The 12198-nt window shown below is 43.2% G+C and overlaps 1 protein-coding gene across 2 annotated transcripts in view; it reads left to right on the forward strand.

Annotated features, from left to right (window-relative positions):
* HIP1R (huntingtin interacting protein 1 related) overlaps window positions 1-11601 on the forward strand; it is a 48601-nt gene extending 37000 nt beyond the window's left edge. Inside the window, exons 17-32 of one of the 2 annotated variants that reach the window (XM_042441782.1) lie at window positions 410-511; window positions 952-1146; window positions 1449-1596; window positions 1740-1826; window positions 2146-2253; window positions 2705-2841; window positions 3700-3810; window positions 4632-4690; window positions 5183-5213; window positions 5492-5554; window positions 6598-6698; window positions 6862-6967; window positions 7732-7855; window positions 8698-8759; window positions 9582-9779; window positions 10428-11601. In XM_042441782.1, the coding sequence (XP_042297716.1) occupies window positions 410-511; window positions 952-1146; window positions 1449-1596; window positions 1740-1826; window positions 2146-2253; window positions 2705-2841; window positions 3700-3810; window positions 4632-4690; window positions 5183-5213; window positions 5492-5554; window positions 6598-6698; window positions 6862-6967; window positions 7732-7855; window positions 8698-8759; window positions 9582-9779; window positions 10428-10475 (1680 nt within the window). In that variant the 3' untranslated portion in view covers window positions 10476-11601. Of the gene's footprint in view, window positions 1-409; window positions 512-951; window positions 1147-1448; window positions 1597-1739; window positions 1827-2145; window positions 2254-2704; window positions 2842-3699; window positions 3811-4631; window positions 4691-5182; window positions 5214-5491; window positions 5555-6597; window positions 6699-6861; window positions 6968-7731; window positions 7856-8697; window positions 8760-9581; window positions 9780-10427 lie in introns of those variants that run through there. The other variant, XM_042441783.1, reaches the window with a different exon arrangement.
* Window positions 11602-12198: the final 597 nt, after the last annotated feature.

Below are 12198 nucleotides of genomic sequence, written 5' to 3' on the forward strand. Positions count from 1 at the left end.
CTACTTGGGAATATTACCTGGTGACCAAAATGTTGGGTATAAGAGAGCCAGGTTTAAACCCTCCCTTGGTTCTTGGCATCTTATCCTTAACACAAGGGCTGTCTTATTGGGTAAGACCTGAGGCCCTTTAGGAGTTCATAAACAGATGATAGTCATTTTGTGTTGCTTATCCCCTGCAGTGATATTCAGGGGATAAACATCACTTGAACATGAAGGTTTTATTTATTGAATGAATATATCCATATAATAAGATGCTCCTGCAGTTGCATTGGTTTATCAACAGCCCATGTGTTTGAAACAGCACCAGCCTCTTCTTTTAGAAAGGGAGTAGCAGCAGGGAAATGATGAGTGACCTATCTCTGTGGGATTTACGTAATGTGTGTTCTCTCTCTGTGGTTTCTTTACATAGTTAGAAGATCAGACATTGCAGATGGAACAGGTGAAAAGAGAACTTGAATCCAAGAAGGAGGAATTGGGCCAGCTTCAGCAGTCACTGAACCGTTCTAAGCAGGTACGCAACGAGAAAGCAAAGGCAGTTGTGTGGGGGCCCAGAACTCTAAAATCTTAAAGTGGTGCTCTTCCGCATCCCTGACCACTAATCCATGCCTGCCTTGCACAGGCTGTGACATGCTTTGAACAGGTATAGAAACTAGAATGTGCTGTTTAAACCGGTGCAGATATTCTTTGACCAGAAAAGTATCTCCTGTGTTGTGGCTCAGATGCCCCTGTCAGTTCTACTGCATTATCTTAGCACCAGACAATTACGATGGAGGAAGTTCATCTCAAGTCTTCCTCCACCCAAATTTGTCATTTTTCTCTTTTGGAGTGGTATGGTTTACTGTAATATAATATAATAATGGAGAGGGTGGGAAGAGATGGAAGTAGCAAGCAGTCAAGCCAATTCATTCCTTGTGTGTGCCCCCACCCCCATTGCCAATGTATGATCTGCAGGTTGGCTGCGACCTCAACAGCCAGCTGGAAGCCCTCCAAACTGAGAAAGACACATTGAGAAAATTGGTCAGTGAAAAGGAATGTGAGCTCATCTCCACGAAGGGCCTGATCCAAGAGAAGGAACTGCTGTTGAGCCAGGAAGCAGAGAAGAGAGTAAAAGAAGTCCAGGAGCTGCAGGGGAAACTCTTGGAAAAGGTACTGAGGGTGTACTGGGGAAGTGGGTTTCAGCATGGAAAAGCTTTTCTCAGCAGTGGAAGAAGGGCATTGGATGGGGTAGGCAAATTCCTTTGTAAAGAAAATTACATCTCCCAGCATTTGTAGTCCAAAAAAGGCAGAAACAGGGAAGCAAGCTGACTGGCAAGAACAAATGAGGGAGGGTGAGAGTGAGCGAGCTTGTCTCAAGGCTCCCTTTGACCCAGAGTGGATGGCAAAGGAAGGGAATGGTAGGACCTAGGAAAGGCGTGTTCTCTCATAGACTCTTGGTGCACCCCACCCAGAAAAACCAGGAGCAGAATCTGCAGCAGAAGCTCCTGGACGACCAGTTCAGCATCTTGCAGGGGACTGTGAAGGAGGCTGAGACCATCATTCAGGACGCTGTTGCCAAGTTGGACGATCCCTTGCACATCCGATGTACCAGCTCACCAGGTATGGCTCCAGGAGGCTACAAAAGGGATGGTGCAGGTGTGACTCTCCAGATGTAATGGGACAGCAGCTCCACTGGATCGAATGCAAAAGATTCCAGTCTCTGCTTCCCTCACAGATCTTTGTCTTCATTCCTCCCTCTGCAGACTACCTCATCAGTCGGGCACAGGCGGCTCTGGAATCGATAAATGCCTTGGAGAGGGGACATGGGCAGTACCTGACCAACATGGCAGGTAATGCCTACTGGGTTGCTGCCACATTTCTTTCCTGTCCCTCAGAGGATGGAGAGTGTAGGTCCCTGGTGTTGCAGGCAAAAAGGAGCTGTGTCTCCTCAGACCCTCCTCTCATTTCTTCATGTGCGTCTATGCTTGTGGGATGAGTGTAACTAAATAGAAACTGCAACTTGTGTGCAATTTTGCCACATTACAAAATGTCACTTCACTGAATGCCAGACTTTTCAGACAATTATTTTCACCCAGTATTCTAGATCGAGATGGGCAGTCCCATTGTGTTTCTCATGGATTTCCACTCCTCTCTTTCCTTGTCTTTAAGATGCCACTGCGTTGGTTGGTGCTCTCGCCCAGTTTGCCCACCTGACTGCGGACACTATTGTGAATGGCAGTGCAACTTCCCACCTTGCACCCACAGACCATGCTGACAGTAAGTAAATGACAATAGTGTTTTATTTTTAATTTTATTTTATCAAGCTGCAGCATACAAAAATAATATCACCAACCCTGTAGTATGAAGAGGTACAATCCAAGAAGCAGCAGGGTTTTAAAGCTGAATCTTTTTATTTGAAGTAGTAAAAACCCTGTAACTGCCAAGATGATTTCAGAGGAGGCTTCCTTTCTTCAGAGATGATGGCTGCTTCATGAAGCCTCTAAACTGATGGAATATGTGCCCGTTCCTCCTTACAGAACTACTTTAGTTCAGTTCCTGCCACAATATTTGGATGGGATTGAGGTCTGGACTTTGAGTAGCGATTATAAAACATGGAATTTGATCCAAACTCAACATAAACTCAATTGGACAGTCCTCTACCCTCTTCTACCCTTCTATATTTAACATTCCTTTTTTGTTCATTCTTTTTTTATTCTTTTTCTGCCAGAATTAACTGAAACTTGCAGGGATTGTGGGCAGCAGAGTCTGGACTATCTGAACAAGCTTAAAGACAAACAGTCTCTCCAGAAAGCAGATCCAGGGGACGTGAGGAGGATGCTACAGAGTCTTCTTCAACTGGGACAGGTAGAGACAGATCTGAGGTCTTTGGTGATGATCAATCTATGGGGAATATGATGATGTCTGTCATCCCCTTCCTCATGGTGGCCCTGGTGGTGAGGTTGAAACAGATAGTAACACTGGTGTTTCTTTAAGAGGACAAATAAATCCATAATTCATACATGAGCTCCAGCTATATTCTACATTTGTTCCAAGCTTTGCTTTTGAGTCCTCAGCCCATGGCCAATTCTGCCATTAGAGAAAGTGAAGTAGTAACCCCAGGCCAGAGATTTTGGGTGTCATGAAAGGGCAGAAAATTTATTGTTTTTTTAACATTGTTCTAGTTTTAGTGCCACATATCAGAATACTACTACTAATATTTATTTCTTTTCCACTTCTCCCCATGGATCGAGGCAGGAACAACAACTATTAAGAGACACACCACATCAGTTAAAATACACACCAGTTTAAAAGAACATACATACAGTTTAAAAGGACACATTAAGGCAATCCACATTTTAAATTTATCATTTAAAATTCACACGTTAAAAATCATCTGGGTAAGCCTACCGGAAGAGACTGGCCTGTAATAGTCTTTTAAATTCAGACAGTATATTCAGCTGTCAAATCTCTTCTGGCAGGTTGTTCCAGTCTAGGGGCAGTTGAAGAAAAAGTCCTCTGGCTCACAGTTGCCAACCTAGTCTTGGTGGACTGGAGTAGAAGAGATGCTTGTGTCATTTTCTGTTTCTTACACCAGAGTAACTTGGCTATCTTTGGTAGTTACGTACCTTGGTTTAATTTGGGCACCATTTATTGCTCTCCCTTAGGAAGCAAAATGTTTTTGGCCAGCCCTGCATCAATCTGTTTTTCTTACTTTCTGGCCAGGAATTAAGGCCCAAAAGTTTAGATATCCGGCAGGAAGAACTGGGTGACATGGTTGACAAAGAGATGGCCTCTACTTCAGCTGCCATTGAAGATGCAGTCAGGAGGATAGAGGTGAGATGAATGACCTGGTTGATTTCTTTCCCCCTTCCCCCTTGTAATTCCTTTACTAGCCGTCATTCCAGTTGTCTTTGGGAAAGCGCAAAGGGACACAGAACTTCACATGGTACCAAATTTGTGTGTGTAATTGGAGCCACAAAATGTGGTGTTTAACATCTCCATCAGATGGTTTTAGAGGGTGATTGGATATACAATCAGCCCTCCACATTTGCAGTTTTGACTTTTGCAGATTTGATTATTTGCACATTTGGTTAATATGTTCCCTCTAGGAGTCTCTAGGTCCTCCAGTGCAACTCTGTGGTCAGCATCCACCAGACATCGCGCTTGAGAACCTAAAGATTCCTAGAATTAACACTTCTCTAGGCATCTGTAGGTCCTCCAGTGCAATTCTGTGGTCAAATTCTGGCAGATGTTGACCATAGAGTTGCAGTGGAGGACCTAGTGAATCCTAGAAAGGTGTTCTCAATTAAAAACAATGGGTTTTTTTATTTGTGGATTTTCCAGTTTCACAGGGGTCCTGTGCCCCTAACCCCAGGGAATGTGAAGGGCCCACTGTAGTTGTGGTAGAACTTCACTATACATTTCTGATGTGTAGAGGAAGTATACCTCTGAATTCCAGTTCAGAGCACACCACCTGTCCTACCTAATGGTTTCCTGGACTCACCTGTTTGGCCAGAAATAGGAAAAGATGGGCCACTGTCTGATCCAACAGTCTTCCTCCACCTTACACTGATGGTGATTCTGTTCTTATTGTGGGCCTGGCTCAGTGACATCTCCTTGAATCCAGTTGTCTTCCTTTTTTATTATTATTACAGGAAATGATGAATCAGGCCAGAATAGAGAGCTCTGGAGTTAAACTGGAAGTAAATGAAAGGTGAGCCAAGAAGTGGGTTGGCAGTGGGACTTTGCGTGTACCTGATGGATGTTTTGGTGGGAGCGTATGTACTTTGGATGCAGAAGCATCAAGACTTAGTTACCTCTGGACAAAAAGAAGCTTTTAATATTGAATCTTGCTGTGATAAGCTTGTAGATTTTCCTAATACTATTAGCGTGCCTCAGCATAAGAGTCCTTGGGAGAAGCCATGCTAAGGAAAGGCGGTTAAAACTGACTCCCAGTATGCAGAGAGAGCTTGTAGTCTCAAAGGTGCTACAGTATCTCTCTATATACTGATTCTACAGACTAACACGGCTATAGATTTGAATTCTATTGACTCCCAGAGACATGTCCTTTGTGCTCCTACAAATTATGCTGTGCAATTTCTGCATTTTCTTCCATTATTTTTCTTGGAAAAGTTGATTTCCAAATGTTGAGGGCTTAATAATTCCCGCTAAAGGTTTTAAACACCTGTTTGTTGGTTTCCCACAGGATCTTGAATTCTTGCACAGACCTGATGAAGGTAAGTGCCTTTTAAATTATTCTAAGCCCCTGCTAAGTTGAGGAGGACGACCTGTCTGGTGCCAGATGGCAGGATGGCGGGCGGCTATCTTACTTTGCCTGCTTAGTCAGATCCCTAGACAGCCAGGACACCTTATTAGAAGTTAATGTTACCACTAAGAATCGCACTGCAACTTTGGAAGTTTTCTGACAGGGTGGGAGCTTTCTTGTATTGGAAGTATAAAGTATAAACAAGTCCTTCTGTTAAATCCCATTCCCTGTTGTTTTCATCTCCTTCAGGCTATCAGACTTCTTGTGATGACATCTACAAATCTGCAGAAGGAGATTGTGGAAAGTGGAAGGGTGAGATTTAATGTGGAGCCTGTGGTCTTCCTCTTTGTTTAAAAAGGGGAGGCCTTGGAAATCCTGGCCCCACCTATTGTTGTCTGTCCTTTTGTGCCGTACCTTTACGCAAGGATGTTTTGTTTAGGTTGCTATGAATCAGTTAGATTTTTTGCATACTGTACTAGCAGGTTCCTCTAATAGTGGCTTTCCTGCATCGGCAAGAGGTTAGACTGGATGACCTTCCAACTTGCAATTCAGCAACCTTACTGGATGCATTTCTCTTCCCACCCTGAAACATAGTGATTGAGGATCTGCTTGCATTTAGAAAGCTCCAGGTTCAATACTCAAACATCTTCAGTAAGGGCTGGGGAATCTTTAGCCCTCCAGTTGTTTTGGGCTTTAGCACCCAGAAGACCCAGTCAGCAGGGCCAACGGTAGGGGCTTTTGAGAATTGCCGTCAAAGACACCCAAAGGTTTCCTGTTTCTTGGGGGGTGCATTGAAGGCATGCATTCCCCCACTGGCTCCACTTGTATTGCCCTGAGTGCCTCACTAGTGGTCTGGGGGGGGGGGGCATGCATGCCAGGTTTCTGGCCGTCTTGGACAGTTTTAGGCCCAGGCGACTCCTTTTTTGGTTCACTTTCCATTTAGAAAAAGGTTTCTCCTGGACCTAAAATGGTACAGGGCACAACAATGTGGTCCCTATGCCTCCAAGGGAGTTGTTGGGGGCAAAGACCCTCCCCAATAGCTTTTCTTCAAATAAGAATTTTTTGGGGGGGGTGCTTGGTTGTCCCCTAGGGCTTGAACATATGTAGCCCATGGGCCAGGCATTCTTTTCCCCGCTTAGAAAAAATAAACTCTGGTAGTAGTAGGTTGGGAAAACCTATCCTTGAGGACCTTGGGGGAGTCATGGGCTTTAAGAGTAAGCTAGCAATAAGTTGGAAGGATGAGTGGGCTGATCCTCCAGCCTTTGAAGAGGTCAGACAGTGTGATTTCTAGGCCCCTTTTTGTGTTTTCTGTTTACATGCTGAACAGACGTGTCATCTTTCTCTTGGAACACTAGGGAGCAGCAACACCACAGGAATTCTATGCTAAGAACTCCCGATGGACTGAGGGACTCATCTCGGCTTCTAAGGCGGTTGGATGGGGAGCCACTCAGCTTGTGTAGGTATCTAGACTGCTCATCTTTCTTCTCCAAGGTGCCAGCTTTATTATTCATAGAAACAAATGTGCATGCCAAACTATGTGGGTTGCGAAGAAAAGGCATCCACTTAGTTTCTCTAATTTGGGCTGCGTTTCCTCCTCCCTCCCCCCCAATTTGTTTCAGAGAGTCTGCTGACAAAGTGGTCCTACACACAGGAAAATACGAGGAGCTGATTGTCTGTTCGCATGAAATTGCAGCCAGCACAGCTCAGCTGGTAGCTGCCTCCAAGGTAAAGTCTCAGGTTAAAAAAAGTGTTTCCCATCCTGTGTTTTGGGTTTTTTTTAAACAGAGCAGAGATTTATGTCTGTACATATATACAGGATGATGTGTTGGACAAGTGTCAGAGGTTGCGGGGATCATATTGAGAACCCAAAGAACCTTGACAGGCCACCTTCCACAAATAGTGATATCTTCCATTCATAATCCCCCTGTGTTTTTCCCACTGCTGTTTCTGTTTTCTTTGTTACAAAATTTGTTAGATGTAATAGCTCCACAAAGTCCGTCAGGTTTGTTGTGTTAAGAACTATCCATTTGCAAGCACCCTAAACACAGTTCTCTTCCACCACACAATTCTTTACAAAGCTTTTTTGCCATGCCTGCATAGTTTGTCTCATGCAAGATCAAGAGCCAAAACCAAATCCAAAAACAGACATGCTGTTTGCTTCTGTAAAATGGCTTCAAAGATGGGCACTAGACAAGGAAGAAGGGTACGGTTTGAGGCATCCTTTTCCTAACAACAGTTACACTGTGAAGTTGCATTGTTTTTCTCAGTGGAAACCTGAGATTTCAGGATGCTGCGTTCTTTGTGCTTTCATTGAGTGATTTGCAATTGTCCACATGCCTGGTCTTAATTTTGAAAACCATTGGCCCAAAAGGAGTGTTCAAAGGATTACACTGGACTGGCAAACTGCCCTTCAGTCTAGTCAAGTAACAACTGAACTCCCTGTTTTCCCTAACGTTGGCAAATGTTAAGCGTTATCTACTTAATGGCAGGTGAAGGCAGAGAAGCACAGCAGAAATTTGGGCAAGCTGCAAGAATGCTCTCGCACCGTTAATGAGATGGCCGCCAATGTAGTGGCTTCGACAAAGTCGGGACAGGAACAAGTTGAAGACAAAGGTGAGACACTCGTGTGTATCTCTGGAAGGAACACGGGGAAGAGGCAAATTTCGGTCTTACAAATCCCTTCTTAAAGTCCTTCTGACAGCTTTCATTGGAACAGTTGTTTGCTGGCTTGCCAAAGTATTAAGGAAGGGAGTGTGAAGATAACAACAGTAAGATAAAAAAGGAGTCATAATAGTATATTTGTTCTGTTCCAGTAGTTTCCTCATCCTACTCCCCATTTATCTTCACAGTAACTCTGTGGGGCTGAAGAACGGTGACAGGGTCCTTCAGCAGGGTTTTTGGCTGAATGTGGATTTGAACACAAGTCTTCCTGAAATACATCCGCTTACTATGCCACATGCTTGCCATGACTAGTCTTGTTGCTCTTAGATATAACTAGACTTGTTGATCTTAGAAAGAAATAGCCGGATGTTAGAGTGGCTTGCTGCTGTAATTTTGTCAGAGTGTGTTCACGCAAAGTGCAAGAAAAGTGGTTTCTGACCCTGTATGACTGCTAAGGTTTATGCCTGGTCTCACATTAATCTTCTAGAGATACATGTAGAACTTTCTTGCATTGCAATACACGTGCTTAAATTTTTTAGAAAGGAGGACACTGGTGGTAGATCTGTGAAAGCATGTGTTCTCAGTTTAAAATTGCATGTGCATTCAGCCTGTTCCATGCTGTGTTGCTTAACATTCCTGCTGGAAGCAAGAACACTTGAAGGCATTTGGGATGAGGGATAGATTTAGTCCAGCAGTGCATGGAGGTTGCTTGTTTTTTATTCACACCTCTACAAATGTCCCCTCAAAGAAAATGTTGTGTGGCTTCTGTAACACATTTCTTTATTTTCAATCAGACACTATGGATTTCTCGGGGATGTCCTTGATCAAGCTCAAGAAGGAAGAAATGGAGACGCAGGTTAGTCTTTGAAAAGTGACTGTGGAAGAATATGCCAGCCTTTCCCAAGCTGAAGATGAGAGGACTACAACTCTCAATATCCACAACCAGTGTGTAGGAATCAGTCGTATGGTTGCCCCCCAAGCTGCAAATGGTTTGAACTCTCCTTCTGAAAAACAGACATTTTGAATGTGCAGGTCCTTTGCAACCTGTACAAAAGGTGAAATCCTGCTCCTAGAGGCTTTCAGGAGAGGGAATTCATCCTTTTTAGCTATTAAAAAATATGGATGTGCAGTGCATAGGGCCCCATGACTACATGCTGTGTACTCCTGATATAGTTTTTAATAAAACTAAGAACCCATTTTATTAACATGTGCATGGCTCTTTCGGAAGTACAAGGCTACAGAGCTGTGGCCTAAGGTAACTAGGGAAGGTGAAAGGGGGTAAATGGATTGGGGAAAATGTATTTTATTTTAGTTACAGAAATGCGGGGTAAAGGGTATGCAAACTCCACAAACAAGGTGGAATATGAAGTAAGGGAGGTGATTTTTTCCAATTCTTTTTATGTAGCAGTTTCAAGCATAAAAGATGAGGCAAGCGAAAGGGCAAAAACATCTCTTTCACTTCTGCCACGTGAGGATGGCAGAACTGGAGGGCAAAGGCAGATATGTTCTACTTCATGCAGGTCGTTGTGACATCTTGATAATATGTGACCAAGGCAACTAGAGAAGAGTGAAAATACTGCAAGAGAAAACAAAACCCTAAACTCCATGATAGCTTAGAGAAATGCCACAGTCGCACCTGATAACTCATTCTCAAATATTTTATTTATTTATTTTGCAGGTGAAGGTGCTGGAGTTGGAAAAGACCCTGGAGAATGAGCGGCATCGTCTTGGCGAATTGAGGAGGCAGCATTACGCTTTGGCTGGCATTTATGATGAGAATGCTGATGGAGGAAAACCAACCGCCGCCCGCAAACCAAGCACAAAGAAACCGCCGGTGGCTCAGAAGCCAGTCCATGCACTCAAGCCAGACCATGAGGTATGCTCCCACTGAGATTAAAAAGGAGGGGCCCATTTTCAGCCATCAGGGCTCGAAATGACATTATTATGTCATTATACAGTATTATGAGAAGCTGAAATGCATTACCACTTTGCTGCATTCATACTAGGAGGACTTACTGTGGAAATCACATCCAAAATGGTTTTTCCTTTCCAGCACAACCTGAAGAGAAGTAGATGCAATTACTGTACAGAGCTGGACTTACAGTGTTGTAACTGCTGGGGTCGTTCCCACTACGATAAGCTCTGTCTCTTGATTCGGGGTATATGTCCCTAGTTCCCACTGGAAATCGATTCTGATCCTCATTTGATCGATTCCAGGGGAAATAAAGCAGAGCAAACGCAAAAAGACCGGAGTTTTTTGGTAGCAGTTATTTTGAGGTTCTTTTGAGAAGAATCGGTTCTGACATGATTCCTAATTGATAGAATATGTGACTGATACAATATGTGAATATATGATTGATAGAATATGCAGTTGATAGAATATGTGAATAATTGAACGGTAGAATATGCAGTTGGATAGAATATCTGACTGATAGAATTACAAAAACATGTTTTCTTGAACACGATTGTGGGATGCGGCTGTATAGCGAATTAAAATGTATTTGATTCCTGTCCTCTTTTGTAGTTGGTGCAGGAGGACGGTGTTTACCAGGCCCATGTTGTCAACTTCTGAAGTGTGGCTTTTCCATGACTGACCACGGAAGAAAGGAACCAGCGGATTCAGCTTCTGCCTGGGAGTTGAGGTTTCCTGCTCTTCTTGAGAGATTCAGACAGTATTGCCTGCTGTGTTTCTGCTGGTACCCTGCAACCTAAATTTCTGGTGGAGGGCTAAGATTTTGCAGGCGCACCTATTTGCCTTTCGAAGGGTTGGGGGGGCAATCCGGAAGCCTCCTGAAGAAGTATAGACATTCCAATACCATTAAATGTCTGTGTTTTAAACAGAAACTGACCGGAGAAATCCCCAAGTTGCCTTCTGTCTGGCATTGCCTTTATCCCAAAACGTTTCTCCTGCTACCTGAGTTGGAAAAACACGGCAGCTTTAAGTTTGTCACCTTTGCCTGCTCTCTAGTTTTAGAACAGATTTGCTTTCGTAAAGCAAGGATAGGCAGCCAGTTACCTCTGGGAAGACCGAAAAAAATCCTAAGGCGAAAGAAATGGATTTGAGGAACAAACTGTATCTTGCTGACATCCGTTATTTATAAGCAATAGGAATCTTCTGAGGTTGTGTCTTTTGTTTTGTTTCTCTGAAGGGGAAGTCAATTTGGTGCATCTGTTACTGTACTAGGGAGATTTTTAAAGAAATGTGAAATTTGTTTTTAAAGTAGGCTGTTCAGATTTCTCTTTGTAATATGTGTGGTGTAGGCTGGGTAAGGTACTCTCCCCGGGATGATAACTCTCAAAATGTTTAGACTGTCAATCATATGTATTAAAAAAAAGGAACAGGGTTCATACATAGGATAAAATAAAATGCTACAATGTTTTTTAAGAGCCTTTAAATCTTATTTTAGGAGTAAAATACAAAGAGCAGCTGCGTGGCTCATGTCAGGTTTAACGCTGAGGGAGCTGAAGCACCATATATTTAATTTTGGGGAGTGAAGAGTTTGTAACTTATTAGTGTAGAGACAATTGATTTATTGGGACCATGGTAAGCTAACACTCATGTAAATCCCATTGACTCAGTGGGTCTGCTCTAGCTGGGAAGTAGCAATTGGATCTAGGCCACGGATGAGAACATCTTACGAACCAAACCATTACATTTTAAGAAAACAATTTAGCTTATTAAAGTTAGTTACCTGAAACATTGTTCAGTGTTGTGTTTTGTTCACTACTTGATATTGTGTATGTCATTGTTCATTATGTGTAGTGATTTTAGATGGTGGGAACAAGAGATATGTGTGTTGGAAGTAATGGAGAAGAGTAGAGACCCCCTTAATATTTTGAGCCTCTCCTCTTCCAACTGAGCAGGCCAGAGTTCTATGAAATGCAACTACTGAGCGGTTCTACTTCTGCAGAAAGCTGTGCCCGACTTTTCCTCTTTCTGGTTATTCTAAAGTTCTCTGGCAGAGAACTTTCTTCATTTCTGTCATGTATGTATAGGATGGTAGCAGGGCAAGGCTTTTCCTGCAATGGAACTATGGCTATTAACTCATGCTCCAGCCGTGCCTGCGACTAATAAGACCAAAATGCCACAAAGCCAGCAGCCTGGCCCTTCTCTTGTGTTCTGTTGTTCAAACAACCACTGCAAGAAAAATGTCAAACTGCTGAGTGTCCTCTGTCTTGTTCTATTTGTTACATTTTTGAACAGCAAAAAAGTGGTTTCTGATATTCTTGTGCATAAGCAATAAAAACATCAAGTGGTGTGTGGGGTTTGGAAGTGCTGTGCAGTGCTTGAGAAA

This window comes from Sceloporus undulatus, chromosome 10 (genome assembly GCF_019175285.1).
Source record: "Sceloporus undulatus isolate JIND9_A2432 ecotype Alabama chromosome 10, SceUnd_v1.1, whole genome shotgun sequence".
In the NCBI taxonomy this organism is placed as follows: domain Eukaryota; kingdom Metazoa; phylum Chordata; class Lepidosauria; order Squamata; family Phrynosomatidae; genus Sceloporus; species Sceloporus undulatus.